General features: G+C 37.1%; 1 protein-coding gene across 1 annotated transcript in view; it reads left to right on the forward strand.

The window, feature by feature from the left end:
• kif5ab (kinesin family member 5A, b) overlaps nucleotides 1-21010 on the forward strand; it is a 64976-nt gene that overhangs the window by 17758 nt on the left and 26208 nt on the right. Inside the window, exons 3-16 of the mRNA XM_036571190.1 lie at nucleotides 3347-3420; nucleotides 4276-4380; nucleotides 4828-4876; nucleotides 6364-6419; nucleotides 6734-6821; nucleotides 9270-9394; nucleotides 11106-11210; nucleotides 11388-11536; nucleotides 11679-11827; nucleotides 13313-13485; nucleotides 16410-16478; nucleotides 16616-16822; nucleotides 17896-18042; nucleotides 18337-18525. Coding sequence (XP_036427083.1) covers nucleotides 3347-3420; nucleotides 4276-4380; nucleotides 4828-4876; nucleotides 6364-6419; nucleotides 6734-6821; nucleotides 9270-9394; nucleotides 11106-11210; nucleotides 11388-11536; nucleotides 11679-11827; nucleotides 13313-13485; nucleotides 16410-16478; nucleotides 16616-16822; nucleotides 17896-18042; nucleotides 18337-18525 — 1685 coding nt within the window. The remainder of the gene's footprint in view (nucleotides 1-3346; nucleotides 3421-4275; nucleotides 4381-4827; nucleotides 4877-6363; nucleotides 6420-6733; nucleotides 6822-9269; nucleotides 9395-11105; nucleotides 11211-11387; nucleotides 11537-11678; nucleotides 11828-13312; nucleotides 13486-16409; nucleotides 16479-16615; nucleotides 16823-17895; nucleotides 18043-18336; nucleotides 18526-21010) is intronic.

The raw sequence follows: 21010 nt of genomic DNA on the forward strand, positions 1-21010 counted from the left end.
CTGTAGTTGGCCCATCATGAAATTTTAGCTGATGATTGATCGCCATATAAATAATTGCAATTAACAATTAAAATGTCTCTCCTTGTTCATTATTTTAAAATATTAAAGTAAAACTGATTAGCTGTCTTGCTGTTTAGCTGTCGATATTTAATAGCTCCCAACTGATGACAGACACAGCTCAAATAAACAAACGTTACTCGCTGCTGCCCTCTAAAGGTGTAATAGCACCAACTCAGAGGTAAGAACTTAATGAGTGTCTCAATAAGTGCATTTTCTGCTTTCTTTTAATTACCTTCTCTTGGCTCAAACTAAATGATGAAAATGCACCCTGTTCTGTTTGTTGTGATGTAAACATATGACTAAATGCAATAAGATGACTATGTAATAACTGCGACTGGCCTACTCTGTAATGCTAGCACAGACAGATTTAATCCCAGTTTTGTATTTTATTAATAGATATGTGTCAGTATTGATCAGCCCACAATGATCATATTGGTGAATCTCTACAAGATAGCTTTGGTTTGGTTTTCATTTCTTCTGGTCACTGCACAAACCCATATGTGTGATGTCTGCACTATTATTCTAAAATGTGGAGTATAGTAAAAATAAGGGAAAGCCTACTGAAGGTAGGTAATGTGTGTGTTAATGTGTGTTTCTGAGTTTGTATATCAGTACTGTTTATCTTGGTACTCGCAGCGGGTGTAGATAAATTATGTATTTAAAAAACCAGGGCATTACACTCACTACTCGTCTCTCCCCAAATTCTCCTCTTTTTTTTGACTTTCTTCTTTCTTGCTTAGAAGTGCAATGATGACACATTTTTTTCTCTTTCTTCACTGTATCTCTCTATAGTCCTGTCTTCTGTCTTTTTCCATTTGTCTGTCAGCCACTGTTATACTGCAGTGCATCAGTCAGAGAATGGCTTCAGTTCAAAAAAGAGAGAGAAGGAAAGAGAGAGAGAGAGAGGATGAGAGAGAGAGAAAAGAAACAGAGAGAGCAAAAGCAAGAGCAAAAAGAGAGCTAATGACAGAGAGAGAGAGAGAGAGAGAGAGAGAGAGAGAGAGAGAGAGAGAGAGAGAGAGAGAGAGAGAGAGGAGGGAGTAAAACAGACAAAAAAAAACTCCACACCCTCACCCAACTGGCCCTCATCGAACCGCTCACCATATAAAAGAGACAAAAGCAAAGAGAGATATAAATAGAAAGGGAAAAAGAGAAAGAGAGAGAGAGAAATAGAAAGGGAAAAAGAGAAAGAGAGAGAGAAATAGAAAGAGAAGAAGAGAAAGACACAAAGAGTGAGAAAGCAAGAGAGGGAGAGCGAGAGAGAGACAAAAAATGGGAGAGAGAACGAAAGAAAAATTCCACACCCTGTCCCCACCGACCTTCATCAGACCACTGTATATAAGAATGTAAATACTATATATCCTGGTTTACAGCTTTCTATTATTATTATTATTGTTATTATTATTATTATTAGTAGCGGTAGTAGTAGTATTATGGGCGGCATGGTGGCGCAGTGGGTAGCGCTGTCACCTAATAGCTAGAAGGGCCACGATCCTTTCTGTGTGGAGTTTGTGTGTCTGCCCTGTGATGGACTGGCGAGGGTGTTTCCTGCCTTCCGCCCAGTGACTGCTGGGATAGACTCCAGCTCCCCTGTGACGCAGAACTATAAGCGGCTTAGAAAATGTGTGTGTGTGTGTGTGTGTGTGTGTGTGTGTGTGTGTGTGCATTATCATTAGTACTATTATTAGTAGTAGTATTTAATTTAGTAGCCTTACTTATTTTCTGAATTATTATTACTATTATTTTTTTTTTTATTTAATTTTTGTTCACAGAATTTGTTCAGCTTTAAAACAGCTGACATTTTCTGAGACAGTTATTCCAGTGAAGCTACTCTGAATTGAATTGAATTTAATTGAATGAGACGAAAGCAGAGAGAGAGAGAGAGAGAGAGAGAGAGAGAGAGAGAGAGAGAGGGAGAGGGAGAGGGAGAGGGAGAGAGAGAGAGAGAGAGAGAGAGAGAGGGAGAGGGAGAGGGAGAGAGAGAGAGAGAGAGAGAGAGAGAGAGAGAGAGAGAGTAACCTTTGTAAATAAAAAAGAGAGGCACAAGTGTTGGAACATAAAACCAAAAAAGAGAACAGGAGTGGATGTGTGTTGACCAGCTGCCTAGAGGAGATAACCTCAGCATGGATTACCGCACTGTTCCGCCATTGTCTGCTGCATTGTCTCTCTCTCTCTCTCTTTCTCTCTCTCCCTCTCTCTCTCTCTTTTTCTGGCAGGTTTAGATGAAAGTCTGTCTGCTTTTCACTTTTCTTGCTCACACGCATGAAATGATCTGCTTCCTGCAGCCACACTGTTCAGTCTAAACACAGGAGAAAAAGGAGCTTTCTTACACTTTATTAGTGAAGGCAGCTTCTTCATGTTCTTCTTTCATAGTTCATTTTGAGAATTTAAAGAAGTTTCTTTAATGAAACTGAATTTCTATATTTTAGGAGAACGGTTAATTTGTAAAAGTAGCTGTTTTTTAATAAAAGGCCTGTTTGCTCTGCTCTGTTTCCTTCTTCAGCTCATTGTGGGACAGTGGATGCTGGTTGTATTGAGGGATATACTGTATTAAAAGATTTCCAATTAGTCTGATTATTACACTTATAAATATTATGAATGAGGTAAATAAAGAGCTTCTGCTTTATTATTATAAAATTAGAGTTTTTCAGTGAGAACTGTTGTACACGTCATGTCAGTCAGTTCAGCAGGTATTACAGTAATTATCGGTCTAATGATAAGAAAGCGAATAGAGTAGCTGCTCTGGTACACTAAAATGTCTTTTCTTTGCCAAAATCCAATAAAATCATTCATTTCTCTTGTTTTTTTTTTCTAATTCAAGAATTTATTTTTGAGATCACAGATAAGCAATCATCTCTTTAAAGTAACAGCAATACAGCAGTAAAGGTGGAAATCTTGACATTTTCTGTTTATTGACAGTATTTCAACCAAGAAAATTAATTTCCTGTCATGTCTGGAAAATTGCTTACCATAATTATGAGGTTCATGCACGAATGATCCCATATTAAAAAGTCACAGTTTAAATAGGATTATTAAAACATTAAATTGCTTTACATGAAGAAATACAAATAAATGAAAATATACACATTTTCACTATGGTTGCATTTACAAATGTTTACTGTTATTCAACAGTTTTATCCTGGCAACTTTGCTATTTTTATGACTTTGTATTCTATATATATATATATATATATATATATATATATATATATATATATATATATATATATATGTTTAGTATTCCCAAAAGCAGAAGTTAAATGTATGTTTTTGTCTGTTTTATCAGATGTGCTGGGTGGATACAATGGCACCATCTTTGCATATGGACAAACGTCCTCAGGCAAAACACACACCATGGAGGTAAGAGAGTAGCCTTCTTTGTCATCATACTTACCAGTGTTTAAAAGCTTGGAATCAATGTTTTCATTCATTTAACACCAGTGTAGGGTCAGATAAGTATGTAAAACAAATTCAATATGCTAGTATTATGTAATTTTATAGCTTTAAATAATTTGCAGGAAGCTGGAAAAAGTTAAAGCTCTATTATGTAAGATTTTTATTTAAAATTGAAAGAAGTACAATCTTTAAAAAGATAGTTATTCAAGGGTTATAAAGGCAGTGGTTCTGTTTAGAATCATGAGTTCTATATTACATATTAACATCACATGCACTCGCAATGCACCAAATCAAATTCAAAATGTGCTTTCACACATTGTGTGTGATTGCATATTTCCACCAGAGAGGTCTCCAAATCTCCAAATCCACATTACAAAGTGTAGATTTGAGAAATGAAAGAGTATGTCCAGAATGCTGAACAGAGCTGTGGGTGATTCCATAATGACAAAGAAAAGCTATACAACTTCAGGAATGAAGTAATAATAAATTGAACCCGAGTGCGTTGTATTTGAAAACTGATGGTCAAATTTTTAGGTAGATAACATTATTGAAAAAAACAGTACTGTTAACAAACAAAACAAATTTATTTTCCTGTATACTGCATGATATCATTGAAATGTTGACTAAAACAACTATAAATACCTTTAGGTATGTAGTTTATAACACTGAACTCTACATTGTACAATTATTTGTATATGTAAAATAACACAAAATTACTAATATAACAAGTGACTCCAAACTTTTATAGTAGTCTACTGGTCCAAAGTAAAACAGCAGTGCTCCTTAAACAATAGTTGTTTGTTTGTTTCTTTTGCGCAGGGGAAGCTCCATGATCCCAACAGCATGGGCATTATTCCAAGGATCGCTGATGACATCTTCAACCATATTTTTGCCATGGATGAAAACTTGGAGTTTCATATCAAAGTATTGATCATTTTAAATCATTTTGATTTCTAATTGAATTTAGTGAAATTTCCTGTGAGGCATAATCGCTCAGGTTGGTTGATTTTGTTGTAGCAATCATTAGTAGAGAGAGATGTTTTGCATTTGCTTCTTTGCGATGATTGTTATGATGGTAGGCGTACGTTATATAAATTTTAAAGAATAGATAGCATAATAAAATTATGCTAAGAATTAAAATATATACCCAGAATAGGATATGAACAGTTTTATGGTATACAATGTTAGGCTTTTGAAAGAAAAATAAAGATCTGGCCACACCCCCCAGAGGAGATTTGTTTAGTATTGATTAGCAATATGATAATAATCATAATAATAATCATAATAATAATAGTAATAATAATGTGTATTTATACAGCACAGTGCTTATTTGTGCAGAACATTGACATGTTTACCTCCTTTTTCCTTCAGGTTTCTTACTTTGAAATCTACATGGATAAAATTCGAGACCTGCTAGATGGTACGTTTGTGTATAGCGGTGAAGAAATTGTTTAAATGCAAGCAGCATTGAAAGCACACTTCATTTTAATCCAATTAAGCATGAAAAGAGAGACAGAGAGAGAGAGAGAGTTAGAGAGAGAGGATACAGAGAGAGATGTAGAACACGGGGAAGTACAGGAATACAGTAAATGTTCATGTTGCATTATGATAATAATGAGTTGAGAAAAAGTGCTGTGACAGAACGAAGCTGCTCATCTGCATTCAGAGTGGAGATTTGGCTTTGAGTCACACAAACACTCAGACAGCGACAGAGAGGGGGGGAGGGAGAGAAAGAGAGAGAAGCTGTTATTTGGAGTTCTTTGAAACCCAGAATCAGATTAAAATATTAAAATATTAAAATATTAATATTGCATACAGCAATCCAGCAGAGACTGATGTTCATAACCAGTCCTGTCAGGCCTGATTCCTGTGAAACACCACTCCATTATTCTGATGTTTGAATTCGATGGCTGTTCATGTGTAGAGAATGTGAAAGTCACACATTGTCAGAATGTGTAGTTTCATCATCAATATTAAACTGCTTAGACTATCTGGGAGTGAGGATGTATGTTGTGAGCTGGGACTATCACAGATTACCATATTAGTAAATGTTTTGCATCACTCCATTCAAAAAGCACAAGAGCTGACCACATGGTTATGTTGTGCTGGCCATGAGATAAAGTTGTGCCAGTGTTTATTTGCATGGAAGTTCTTGGTAGATAATGTGCTAAATTGCCCCCCCCCCAACCCCCCCACCCCCCGGCGCAAGACTGTGGGCAGACTGTTGGTAATTAGCACCTCTCTTAGTAAATCTGCCACTTAAATTAAAAAATTGATTTGTTAAACACACAGGTTTGTTAAACACACTCTTTTCTTACTGTAAGAAAAACCTTAAGGAGTTTATTATCCCCACTTACATATCCACTAATCACACATATACCCATATATAAGTGTGTATATACCTATATACATTATCACCACTTATACACCCACTAATCACATATATACCCATTTATCTGTGTGTTTAGATCCATATACATTATCCCCTCTTATATACCACTAATCACATATATACCCATATATATGTGTATAGATACCCATGTACATTATCCCCACTTATTTACCCACTAATCACAGTTACTATAGATGGTAAATTTTAATTTATATATTTTTTCATAGAGTAATAGAGATTTCTAGATGAATTGTGACAGCCCTATTGTGATGCTGAAGTCTTATTACTCCTCTTTTTCCCCGGCTGTTCTGTCAATTTGATTTTGTTTGCTTATTGAATTTCCTCTCCACTCCTTTGCTTGATTTATTGTCATTCGTTTCTTTCACCGTCTATTTTTTCCATCATATGGTTGTGATTTTCCCCAGAGACTGTCAAGTGCTGAGAAATCTGATGAGTGTTGTTTTTTTTCCCTCTACATCTCTCTCTCTCTCTCTCTCTCTCTCTCTCTCTCTCAGTGAGTAAGACCAACCTGTCAGTGCACGAAGATAAGAACAGAGTGCCATATGTTAAGGTAAGCTGGAATGGGGGCCGACAGGCCGCAGGGACATTTTGGACTGGAGTCATGACTAGCATAATAATGAACATAACAACACGCACACGCTGGCTTGACTCACATAAATATCAGATTGAGTCTAGAGCTGCCAGCATTTCTGTGGCATGAAAAACATGCAGTCGCAGCCTGAGCAACGACATGTGCATATGCAGAATCACTACTGAACTGTCAGAGCAAATCTAATGACTGAATCTCTGACTGAGACAGACAGGTATGACCTAAGGTTGTGTGCACTCACTTTTCAGTTTAACTCTGAACTGTTTGTGTGACAGGGCTGCACGGAACGTTTTGTCTCCAGCCCAGAGGAAGTGATGGATGTGATTGATGAAGGGAAAGCTAACCGCCATGTGGCAGTTACCAGTAAGCATTCCAGCCCATTTGTGCCCACATTTTCCCTGTGATTTTATACTCAACATATGCGTATACTTGCAGTGACCCATTTAAACAAGTACAACATTTATTTTTCTTAAATCTATAAAAGCCAGTGTTCGTAGCAAGTGTTCTTTTTCATGCTGTGCTGTGTTGTGAGAGAAGTATCTTTGAGAATGACAGAAATAGGAATAAGAAATTGACCAAAAGTGGTCAATGCTTTTGGAATAACTTCAGATGTTTTAGAGGTCACATTGAAGAAGAAAACAAGGGCAAAACTGTGAAATCTCCTGGGGATAGAAACACATCCAATGCACAGTGTCTATCTATCTATCTATCTATCTATCTACCTATCTACCTATCTACCTATCTACCTATCTACCTATCTATCTACCTATCTATCTATCCATCCATACATCCATCCATCCACCCATCCACCCATCCACCCACTTACCTATCTATCTGTCTATCTAAACTCCTTTGTAAGGGTGAAAGGTAACTGTGAGTGATGTACTCTTTACTGATAAATGGGAACATGTATTCATTTCTTATCAGTCCAATTTCATTTGGAGTCTCCTTTGTGCACTGATGCAGATATAGTTACTAGTGAACAGCATAGTGGCTAACACATCTGTCCCACACACAGAGACATTTTGGTATTGGTCACAACAAGATACTAATCATCAGTTATCAATATTGGCCCAAAAATTCCCCTGTTGGTGCATTTGTGCTTTCATGTTTCATTTTTTTGGCACCTTTCATCAATGAAGGGCATCTCAAGGTACCTCACAATATATTTGATGTTTATTAATCCTAAGATATTAATAACTAAGTTATAGAAGTGTGTAATAGACATTTGGACTGGTGGGCAATGTAAATAACAAAGTAAATAGCAAACAGTAGCATAAAGCTATTGAAAATGTAAAATAAGTAAAGAAATCAGTAAAGCAATTAAATTAAATATAATTAAAATTCTAGTTTTATATATACATATATATATGTATTTATATACTGTAGTCCATCTGTTTCTCTGCATACTTTGTTAGCCCCCTTTTACCCAGTTCTTCAGTGGTCAGGACCCCCATGGACCCTCACAGAGCATACTATTTGGGTGGTGGATCAGACACAGCACTGCAGTAACACTGATGTGGTGTTGGTGTGTTATGGGATTTTGCACTGGTACGAGTGGATCAGACACAGCAGTGCTGCTGGAGTTTTTAACAGTGTCCACTTGCTGTCCACTCTATTAGACACTCCTACCTTGTCAGTCCACCTTGTAGATGTAAAGTCAGAGACGATAGCTCATCTGCTGCTGCACAGTTTGTGTCGGTCATCCTCTAGTCCTTTATCAGTGATCGCTGCCCACAGGATGCTGTTGGCTGGATATTTTTGCTTGGTGGACTATTCTCAGTCCAGCAGTGACACTGAGGTGTTTAAAAACTCTCAGAGTTCTTTGAAACCCAGAATCAGATTAAAATATTAGAATATTCATATTCCATCCAGCAATCCAGCAGAGACTGATGTTCATATCCAGTCCTGTCTGGCCTGATTCCTGTGAAACACCACTCCACTATTCTGATGTTTGAATTTGATGGCTCCTCAGGTTTACGTGTAGAGAGTGTGAAAGTCACACATTGTCAGTATGTATAGTTTCATCATCAATATTAAACTGCTTAGACTCTCAGACCAGCGCAACACACACTAACACACCACCACATCAGCGTTCCTGCAGTGCTGAGAAAGATCCACCACCCAAATAGTACCTGCTCTGTGAGGGTCCACGGGGGTCCTGACCACTGAAGAACAGGGTAAAAGGGGGCTAACAAAGTATGCAGAGAAACAGATGGACTACAGTCTGTAATTGTAGAACTACAAAGTGCACCTATATATTAAGTGGAGCTGATAAAATGGACAATGAGTGTAGAAATAATGGTGGTCATAATGTTACGCCTGATTTGTATATATATATATATATATATATATATATATATATATATATATATATATATATGTATATACACACCAACTTTTCATTACTACAATACTATATTTTTCTACTATTTACATAATTTATGTAAAATGTTTATGTTTATGTGAATATATGTACCAAAAACAGTAATTCATATTTACTTGACCATTTTCCAACCTCTCTTTACAATTGTATGCCAAAGTTCCTGGACAAATTACATTTTGCTGAAGTGAAAATAAATTAACATATTCTGTATAGTTAAACTCAGCATCTTCTACTCAGTGTTTTCTATAGAGGATGTGTTAACTTATTTTCACTTAGAAAATGAACAAAACAGTGGGCTTAAATGGGTTTTAATTAAACTGGACAGTAACTAAACTAATGTCGTGACTTATAAGGTCATATTTAAGTTTGTATTCAGTAACCCCAGTGATGTGAGATGTAGTTGCACTGTTGTTTTTTTTCATCAGATATGAATGAGCACAGCTCGAGGAGTCACAGCATCTTCCTCATCAACATCAAACAAGAGCATGTGGAGACTGAGCAGAAACTGAGTGGCAAACTGTACTTAGTGGACTTAGCTGGGAGTGAAAAGGTGAGAGCAGCGTTTGCATTTCTCAATTTCACTGTGAAGGCATGACTGAAGATCTGGAACTTTGATATACAGCCACATATATTACTTGCACAGAGCCCTACTGTTTACATCAGTTACTTGCAACATGCACTTTATGAACCGCTGCTCTACATACTTGCACATAAGCACATGTAACTTTAATTTTTCTTTCAACTTTGCACATATAACTGTACTTTTTTGACTTTTACTATTGTTTTTAGTGTATTTCTACTTATTCAGTGTATTTAATGTATATATTTTTATATTTTCAATTTTTTTCTAATATTATATTAGGTGAATGGAGGAAGAGCACAGTGAGAATTTTATTGTACAGTGTAACTGCCTGTTTCTGCTGTGCATATGACAATAAAACTCTTGAATCTTGAATATAGGTCTTATTGTATGTTGCTTAATATCTCTGTACACTTGCATTCAGTGGTTCACATTCTGATTTTGTTCCCTTAAAACTTTATACAGCTAAAGATGTTGATTTGGCTGTCAAAGAAATCCCTTATGTCTAAGACAGACAGATTTATACCAAACTGTCCAGGTCGAGTGGCTCTGACGTCATATGCTTTAGAAATCCTGACATATCACCTGTTGTTGGATGCTACTGGTAATTTGGGATGTTAATGTCTTACTTTTATCCTTGGACGACTTTCGGCTTGTTTAAAGACTGGGAGTACATAGACTGCAGATTGTAGGAGCTTTTAAGGCAAAGGCTAAAAACCTTTCAGTCTTCATAGGGAGCTTGGCTTCATTTATTTAATTTCCAGTCAAAACATTAAGTACATTAATTACATTATTCATTTTTCCAGAGATATTGCTGAGGAGATTTATGAGAAGTGAGATAATCCACTTGCGCAAGGAACGGCCATATCATGGTGAAGAAACAAGAGTTTCCAAAACTAGAGTTCAAAAATTTATTACAAAAGGGAACTCCTAACAATTGTGCAAGACCTGGTAGGCTGCCAAAACCAAAACTGTCTCCATCAGATAAACAGCACTTAAAGCTTTCACCTTGGTGAGAGAGGAGAAAATCAAGCTCCACTCTTGTTTCAGATCTGAAAAAATCCACAAGTGTTTCTGTCCATCTTTCCACTGTGAGCAGACAACTCAACGTTATGGGTCTGAAAGGATGTGTAGCTGTCAAAATTGTAAATCAAAGAAGCTGCTGGTGTTCTCAGAACAATAGACTGACCACCCCAGAGTCCAGACCTCAACATTACCAAATGTGTTTGGCATTGGTTGAATCATGAGAAGCAGAAAATGCAACCAACTTCTAAGACTGAACTTTGAAGTAATGGAAAAATATCTAAAGCAGATTTCTTTAAAGAAATGAACACAAGTCTCCTGCAAAAGTTTGGAAGCTGTAATAAAAGTAAAGATGGATGAGATTTTTGGTTGTTGAAGCTTCTGTGTCATTTTCTGGTTTTTCTTTTTTCTGATGCCAAAAAATGAATAGTTTGTACTTAATGGCTGTTTTGACTGGACTGTATCGAATCCCTTTGGTTAGAGATATTTTAAATGTATGTTTTTGTAGCAGACATGTAGGGAAGGTTCACTGACCTTAATAGACTGACTTTTTAAGTATAAAAGTAAGCACTGAAAGTTTTTTTGTGTGCTTTGAAAGTGCTGGTATTTTATGTGGCGCACAAGTTTAGACGTCTCTCTCTCTCTCTCTCTCTCTCAGGTGAGTAAGACAGGTGCAGAGGGCTCTGTCTTGGATGAGGCCAAAAACATCAACAAGTCTCTGTCTGCACTGGGCAACGTCATATCAGCTCTGGCGGAGGGAACGGTGAGTTCAACAACATCAGGCCCAAAAAGAAACAATAAATTCAGTATGTCCATTTATCAATGCACCACTGCCATCCACAAAATATGATCTTCTTCTGCCACTAATGATTCTATAATGTACATTAATCGAATGTTTAAAGTTTTAATTAACTCCCTTTTTTGCCCTTTCTCCCTGCAGAAGACCCACGTGCCGTACCGGGACAGTAAGATGACAAGGATCCTGCAGGACTCTTTGGGGGGAAATTGCAGAACCACCATGTTCATCTGCTGCTCCCCTTCTTCCTTCAACGAGGCCGAGACCAAATCTACGCTCATGTTTGGACAACGGTAACATCCCGGGAACACACAAGCAAAAAACAAAAAGCATACTCAGCTCAGATCAATAATTCATGAACATATACTCAAGAGTAGCCAAAGGTTACATCCATTAGTCTCAAGTGCTCTTGACTCTCTTCATCCTACTCCTTAGAGCCAAGACCATCAGAAACACAGCCTCTGTGAATCTGGAGCTGACCGCGGAGCAGTGGAAGAGGAAATATGAGAAGGAGAAGGAGAAGAACAAGAGCCTGAAAGAGAGCATCCAGAGACTGGAGGCTGAGCTTAATCGCTGGCGTAATGGTGAGACCTTTAGAAACAAATCTATCTCTTACACATTCTCTCTCAGTCTCGCTCTCAGCATGTGCCTGTAACTGAATTATCTCTGTGATTTAAGTAATGTCAGTAATGCCTGGAGAAGGGAGGTGCAAATGTGTATATATATGTGTTTAACCCATTAGTAGTCTAGGGTTATTATTAGTCTTTGTTGCTATATGTGATTCATGGCCCTGTGCAAAAATCAGAGATTTCCACTCAAAATTTGTAGTTAAAAGAACAATTAAGTACAAGTTATTCATTTTTAAAGCAAGAGTGGAGTTTCATCTCTCTAAGAAGAATTTGCTAAAAGCTTTATGTTCTGTTTATCTGAAAGTGACAGTTTTGGTGCTCTACCAGGTCCAGTTTTCTCTGGATCTTTTTAGCAGTATTTGAACTGCTAATTTTTAGAAATTCCTTTTTTTTCAGTTACTTTCCTATGACTTAGGAACTTATTATCCTACACTAATCTCCTCAGAAATAACTGCTGAAGAAATTAATAACCTGACTAAAAATTAAATAAGTGGTCTCTGACTTTTGTACAGTACTCTACACTCTCAGAAAAAAAGGTACTATACCTCACTGGGGCAGTACCCCTCCTGTCACTGGGGTGCTACCCCAAGGGTACATCTCAGTACCTTTAGTCAGGGAACATAACTGTACCATAATCCATTGAAATTATATTTTTAGTTGTGTTGACTCCACACACCCCGTCTTGCCTCCAGGCTGTTTATTTTATTGTTCTGTTTTAAAACATTAGGTTATGAAAAGATACAAATATGTACTTTTCACCTGCAAAAACTTATTTAAGACACAGATCTGGACTTTAAAACCACTGTACCTTTGAGGGAACATTTACATTGTTTGTATCTTCATGAACAAAAAATTTACCTGCATAGAACCTTTACTTCTAAGAGTGAAGGTCCTGTAGTCTTAAAGACAACCTCACACTGCTTTGTCATACTTTCCTGAGTTGTTTTTTAAAGATTTAAAGGAAATGCCTCAAACATTCATCACTGCTATCCACAGATTATCTATAATGACTGATCTTTTCTTTGGATTTTTTATGAACTGTCTGGCATATTGCATTATATTGTTGGAAGATCCACCATTTGTTGTGGTTTCCTCCTGAACAATGAAAAAACAAATTGAAGCAAAGTGGCTGATATCTTGTGAGCTAATTTAAAGAACAAAGTTCGGCTCCAGTTAAGCAAATGCACTGATGTATGTGAAATTGCTACATTCTTGTTTCCAAATTATTTGTATTTATTGTAATATTAGTGTTTTCTGAGCAAATTAAATCTTACTGACCAGAAAAATAACTTTTTAAATCTCAGGTGCCTGAAACTTTTCCACAGTACTGTACATGCATGTGAGCAGTTGTCTGTATATGTTGGTGTTTTAGGCAAGCTGACCCTCCAGGTAGAGCTGGTTGGTGTTTGTGTGTGTAATAGTAATAAATGTGTGTTGTAGGAGAGGCGGTCCCTGAGGTGGAGCAAGGCGGTGTGTGTGGTGTGGAGTGTGAGCTCAATGAAGATGCTGCTTTAGAGGACAACACCAGAAACAGCAGCACTGCTCCCTCCTCCATCCTCAGCACAGCTACAGAGGAGCAGATACGCCAACTCTACAAACAGCTCGATGACAAGGTGACAACACACAGCTGTTCTGTGAGAAATCCACAATAATGTAATTTGCCATCTTGAAGTTTAGTGGGAAAGATGGCGAGAATTGTCTCCCCCTGCTGCTAAGTCTTGTACCAGCCAATCAGATGTGTATATAATCTCAGTAATCTGAAAAGACACATAACCTTTGCCCTTTTGTGAGCAGTGGGCAAACTAATACAAAATTAAAAAGCAGCAGCACAGCCAGTAAAAATTGGAGCCGCATCTCATTTTATGACTTCCATGGCTACATAAATTATTTTTAATGGACCTGGCTTGTAACTAACTAATCTATCTATCTATCTATCTATCTATCTATCTAGAATCTATCTACCTATCTGATGTAGCTTGTAGTTCTTGATAAGAGTGTGCTTTGCATCAGGAACACAGTATGTCCTTGTTAGTATCATAATACATTGCAAACCATCTTTGATCTTGTCAAAAATCTAATGCGTTTTTATTTGTAGACATTTTTGTTTATCCAATGAAATTAGAAAATATAATTTTATAATATATAGTTAGAAAATAAGTCATACATATACATATATACATATACATACATACATATATATATATATATATATATATACACACACATATATACTATATATATATATATATATATATATTGACAAACATGTTTGATCTCAGAAGACACCTTGAGTGAGCAGGTTTCTATAAACCTTTGAACATTTTTTGTTCACTTGCCAAGATATTTTGCAGTGTAGTTAGGAAATAAATCATAGTAGTTTCTAAATAATAAGTCTAAGCTTTCAAAACCATTTTGTACCAAAACAGTGTGGATGAAATATGCAAGTAATTCAAATATTAATGTAATCTTGCAAAAACTACAAGAAAACATGGAACTCACTGTCTAGAAAAAATGCTGCTGTCATCACACGCTCTACATCAACTGCCTCTTCTCAATGAAGATGAATTGCAAGTCTGTATATTCTTTTGTTGTCAAATCTGAGCTGGTTCAGGACTTTTTTCTTAAACAATAGCCATCTATAGATTTTATTTCAAAAGCAGGCAGTGTAATTTGCTTCAGTCAACCATGAGCTATATCCCACTGCCTGGTGAGTTTCATCTGAAATCTAATGACGGCATTAGCATTCAGAGATTGGTGGAGCAGCGGGTGCAAGTACAAAAGTAGGACATCAGAAAACTACTTAAAGTTTTAAACTACTTAGAAGCACTCCAGCCAAAATAAAAATGCATCCATTGCCACATCTGTTGTAAACATGCCTACATGTCTCCTACTGTGGTACCACAGTAATCCTGAGAGTGAGATTTTCCAGTGTAAAGGATAGGAAACCCGCCTTCTGATGATATATTCTGAAAGTGTGAGGAACTTTGGGTTGTGCTTTTGAGGGGAATTTTAAGATTGAAAATGCTTTTTGTTTTTTGGCTAACTGGTTAATGCAGAAGAAAGCCAGATAGCTAACCATATTGAATTTAAACATAAAAAAAGGAATGAGTAACTAAATGTTTATGACTGAAATGTAACTGAGCAAAAAGCAGACTCTTTTCCTCATAGAGATACTTAAGTTGCCATAACATATTTTCATTTGAAAATACTCATGAAAGTAAGTTATTAAAATTTTACCTTAGTAAACAGAATAGAGTAAAAGTAACTGGTAACACCTCTGATAACAGAAGACATCACGCCTCTTTAAGCAGACAAATTTCAGAAATCACATTTTGTTTATGAGGACACAGTGAGATGAGGACAGCCATAAACTGAGGCTGAGTGAATGCTCACCAGGAATCCTCAGCCAGATGAGTGTGCACGCACATGTTTGGATGCCGTTTATTTATTTATTTTAGATAAAAATAGCTGCTTCAGTATTTTGACATTGATGAATGTGATCACTGTTTCTCAGTGTTTAAAAAAGATGCTTCAAATCTCCTCATCTCTCATCATCTCTCTATCGCTCCATCTCCTCCTCTCTCTCCCTCATTGATTGTGCCTTCTATGTCTGTAATTTGCAATTTAAACATCCATCCTCAATGCAGACAAGGAGCTGTAATCTGTCGCAGTTCTGTAGCTCAACTCATTATCAGGCCTACCATAAAACAAAATGAACATTTACTGTAGACGTTTCACACCAACACAGCTCTGATCTCTGTTAAAAATCCTCCCCTCTCTGAATCACTGTCATTTTAACACTTCTGCTGATTTATTACACCTAACTTTTATTTACTTTATTTATATTTTAATGTACACAATCTGAAAATGAATGGGTAATTGTAACACATTTTCTTCTGTGATGTATTTTTAGTGAAATACAGTATCAGGGAGGGTCTCTGAGCTAGCGGAGCATTTTTTGTCAGTGATAGATATGTTGGGAGGAGGAGGTGCAACATGATATTATCCATTAACCCCTTACATGACCATGGCCCACCGGTGGGCCCAAAGTTTTATTGCACACTTCTATGACTTAAGAATAACTCAGCCAGTTTGCATTGAACTGTAGTTGCTGAATAATAAGCCTTAGTATGTAATGAGCTGGTATTATTTTCACAATTTGCAATTTAGGGGTTAGGGTTTGGGACAGCCACCTTCAAAAAGAAAGTACCCTATAAATTATAATATTTTTAATACATTTATCTTCTTCTTATTATCTCTCATAATGGCTTAGGTATAAATAGATCATAACATATTCTTTTAAATATCTAAGGTCTGAATTGTTTTTAAATTAGTTTCAGTATGTAAGTGTAGACAACCTACTACATCTTTGTTGTAGCCTTACAGTTGGACTATTTTTGCATCACTCTTAAGTGGCTGTAGATAAAGGTGGCAAAAGAATATATGTAAATATTTAAATTATCTTTGAAATTCTTTGTTTTGAATACCTTAGTGGCATTTTCTTTCGTTCCGCTGTCTACTTCTGTCTCTTTTTCAGGATGATGAGATAAACTTGCAGAGTCAGCTGGTGGAGAAACTGAAGAAGCAGATGCTAGATCAGGAGGAGGTGGAGAATTCACTTGTTTCTTTCTATCATATCTATTTATCATTTCTTCCTGTCCTTTCTAAATAAGACATCTTCAAATTCATTCCAAAGCTTTACTCTCATGTTGTGTGTATATGTGTACCTGTATCTATGTGTAGTTATTGGCATCGTCACGTGCGGACAGTGATCGTGTGCAGTGTGAGCTGGAGCGACTGCAGTCCGAGAGCGAGAGCGCTAAGGCAGAAGTTAAGGAGGTCCTGCAGGCTCTGGAGGAACTGGCCCTCAGCTACGACCAGAAGAGTCAGGAAGTCCAGGACAAGAGCCTGCAGAACAAACTGCTCACAGAAGACCTCGCCCAGAAAATGGTCAGTCTGTTCTCTTAATCAGCTGCTTTTTTAGAGTGCTCTAGTTTGATAAGGCTAATTAGCAATGCATGATAGTTCATTTTTAACATAGTTTGAGGTTCAGTATGTCCCAAAAAATAGAATCAACCATTAATAGTTTATTTAATTTGACAACATTGTATACAATGTAAAGCCCTAGATGTTTTATTCAGTGTTTTAAGTATTATGAAGACATAAAAATGTAAATAATGTGACCTAGTACGTTTGTGACAACCTTTTCGTCAACCTTTTAGTTGTTGTTGCAGTTGCTACTAGTGAAGTAGTTGTTGTTTGTCCACTGTCCATATGTGTTTTGTCCTTCCACATTGCCCCTTCCCTGGTTTCGTGCTGGGGTAGCAAAAGGCTGGACAGCATTCATCTATACGTGCTATGTTGTCTGCGTCTTCTTCTGCGCTAATGCTACAAAAAAACTTTTTACAGCTTCATATTTTTTAACTATTTAAATCTCATGATTTTTATAGTACTAACATTGGAAGTTATTAGACTGATCATCAGCAAAACCAGCAGATGTTGTCTTCTGGATGTTAGTATGCTGGTCAACCAGGTCAACCATTCAGGACCTAGAATACAGTAGGTCCTGAAAGCCCTCATTACCTGGACCAGGACCAGGACTGAGCACCACTGGCCTAGAGTGATGTTGTTTCCCACCTATTGCAAATCAAAACATGGCTGGTTGATTCCACTTTCAGTCTCTATTTCTGTAAGTGGTCAATCAGACACATAAGGCCTGTAGTTCACCTCTTGAATTCCTGGCCAATGGGAGCACTCATTTGGCTGTATCTACCTATATATCAGAAAGAAAACTATCCTTATTGGATAATGTTTCATTGGCCATCTAAAGATTTTAACCCTTTTGTTTCCAACCAAAACTTAACAATGAAGTAAATAGTACAAGGATATTCGCAGAGGTTAAAAACCACAAGCAAGATGATTCTATAAAATAAAAAAATAAAGAACTAATTACAGACATCTTTTTTCACATAAAAATTACTCTGACTGCCTAGAAAGCCCTGAATGTTCCTTTTTTCTTTCAGACCGATCTGATGTGCTTGGAGACAGAGTTCTCTCGGCTGCAGGAAGTAAGCGGTCAGCAGAGGAAACGCTTCACTGAGGTTCTAAACACTCTGCTGAAAGACCTGAGTGACTTCAGCTTCATCCTGGGCAGCAATGATATCAGACTGGTGCGTGTTTAGGCACACAAACAGGGACATAAGCAGCTATGTGCAAAAGCTCTGCCATGTTATGTACATGAGGCTCATTATAAAGCTCCTCACTCCTTCTTTACGATTCAGATACGCTGTTGTGGGCCTTGTATCATTCGGAGCATCTGCCAGCTGCCAGCATTAACTCTGAATTATGTGCACACCAGTGTACACAGTTCATACTCTCTCCATCTTTTATACTTGTCTGTCTTTATGTCTCTTCCTGTTTGTTCGTTACTATTTCATTCACACCTCTGCTCTCTCTCTCTGCAGCCGCGTGATCTCTCAGGTGTGTTGGAGGAGGAGTATGCTGTGGTGTGTGTGTATGTGAGTAAGGTGAAGTCAGAGCTGAAGTCAGTAGTGAAACGCTGCAGGCAGCTAGAGGGCTTTCAGACAGACTGCCACCGCAAAATGGAGGAGACCGGAAGGGAGCTATCGTCCTGCCACCTTCTGATATCACAGGTGAGGAAACACGTACTCACACCTGAACACTTGTTCTGTCCCAACTGCAAACCAAACACAAATGGTTTTATAAGAACATCTCAGATGTCAGTACATTTAGCTCAAGTTCAAGTCAGGTGATTTATTGTCATATGGTCATTTGCCAGATGAAGTTATTGTACTAATGCATCATACTCTGTAGTACTATACCATCTTCATTTATGTTTTATTTTTAGTCAAAAGCCATTAAATACAAGTAATTCATTTTTCAACATCACTGAATGTGCGTTGGGATTAATTGGATCATGAGAAACAAAAAATGCAACCGACTTTTAGCACTTAAGTTTGAAAGTGAAAAAACCCTGCACATTTTCTTTGAAGCTGCAAAAAAGGCAAAGTGTGGACACACTAAATATTGAAAAATTGATAATACATACTGTGGCACTGACGTAGAGTAAGACACAGGGTGATGATTCTTCTATGAGACGAGCTTCTTTATTAAATACCAGCAGAAAAGGCACATACGATCACAGACGAGGAGTAGGTCACCCTTAGCCATACAACTCCACACCAGGATAAACTCAGCCCACTCTAACTAAACCCACTCCCCAACACAGAATAACAAAATAAACACACACAGATATCTTTAAACTAACAAATGTTAACATCATGAATATCCCTTTTTATGGGACGGTACAATATATTTTTTTTTCTGATGCTGAAAAACAACTTGTACTTAATGACCTTTTTGCCTAGAAAGGAAATAAATGAAGGGTGGTCTCTGGCTTTTGTGATGTGCATGGGAGAAAGCAACAAGGGAGAGGGGTATTGCACATACAAGACATACAAGTCTGCCAGACAAGAAGTAAAAATAAATCACTGTAAGGGCACCAAACAGTACAGATATCTGGCAATGTGGAGTGATGTGGAAATGTCAGGAATAGCTAAATAGATGCAATAGTGCAAAAATGCCAGGTACATCGATATAAGGAGACATCAAAGTACAGGGTATATCATACCACAGAATAGGACAGCATAGCAAAGTGTGATACTAATGAGCAAAATAATGCTTTGAAGAAGGAAAATGACAAAATATTGCAATATAAAAGTAACATGATTTTGTTGGAAGCATTTTGATCCTTTCTTTTTGTCTATACATCATGCAATATATAGAATTTCCCAAATGATATTTTGATGTGATAACAGCAATATAAGTGCCAAAGCTGAGTGTGCTCAAAAATCCAGCATGCATATTTAGAATGGATCTATTCTTGTGCATACAAAAACTCCACATTGCCATATTAAATAGTGTGACAAAATAGCACCACCAATAGTAGTGCATTCAGTAGTGCAGTATGTATAATATGGTAAGTTTTTGGGCACGCTATTGTCTGACAGTAGGAAACAGAAAAAAGGAGTTTTTCTGAACTAGAAAATGTTGAAATGTCAAAAGACAAGCTGATTTCTCCTTTGATGGCTGCAAGAATAATCATAGAATGTCTGTAGTAAAATACTTAAAAAACTTGTTTGGCTTAAATTCAATGGTATTTCAACTTATGTACATTACAAATCCAGAAGTATGTGGACACCTGAACATCACATTAACTTGTGCTTGTTAAACATTTGATTCCACTATTAATATTAATAATTAGAGTGTCTCCACTCTTCTAGAACTATAGAACTACATATAGAACTACAAATAGAACTACAAATATAAAGTATAACAAGGCTGTTGAGCCCAGGGCTTTGTGCAGACCAGTCAAATTCTTCCAAAGCATTTCACTAAGGGGCTCAAAGCATGAAAAACATCCCCAGACCATTATGGAACACTGCATTCCAGCAGGTAGCATTCACCTGCCATCCGCTAAACCCATGTTCATCAACCAGACTGCCAGATAGTGAAGCATGAGAATGTGTTTCCATTGTTCTGGAGTCCAATGACAGTGTGCTTTATACCACTCTAGGTGATCATAGACTTGTGTGTGGCTGCTTAGCCATAGAAACTCAATCCACTAAGCTCTTGACGGACACCTCTTGTGCGGATGTTGCTTTCAGAGGCACTTTGGAAAATGGTAGAGTTTTGCTTCCAAGGATACACTTGCGTGGCCTCCTGCTGTGCAGCTAAGTTGTTCTTAGATGTGTTCACTTCACAATAACATAGCTCTAGCAGTGCAGAAATTTGACAAATTGACTTGTTCAGTACGACCCACCCATATGCAAATTACATAGCTGTATACTTGAGGATAAGCAGCTGTAGTAATGGCTGTGGTTTAAATAACCAAACTCACTACTTAGAAGGGGTTTCCACATACTTGTAGTGCATAGCAACATCACCTCCCCTAAGTACAAAATGGTTACTTTCATTAATATTTTGCATTCATTTTATTAATATTTGGCACACATCAACACTATTCAACACTTACACTATTAAGATTAGTACACAGTATATACAGTCACCAAGCCCGTTATTAAGAACACTACTCTAATCTGTGTCCATCAGCAGCAA

Source organism: Colossoma macropomum, unplaced genomic scaffold, assembly GCF_904425465.1.
Source record: "Colossoma macropomum unplaced genomic scaffold, Colossoma_macropomum, whole genome shotgun sequence".
In the NCBI taxonomy this organism is placed as follows: domain Eukaryota; kingdom Metazoa; phylum Chordata; class Actinopteri; order Characiformes; family Serrasalmidae; genus Colossoma; species Colossoma macropomum.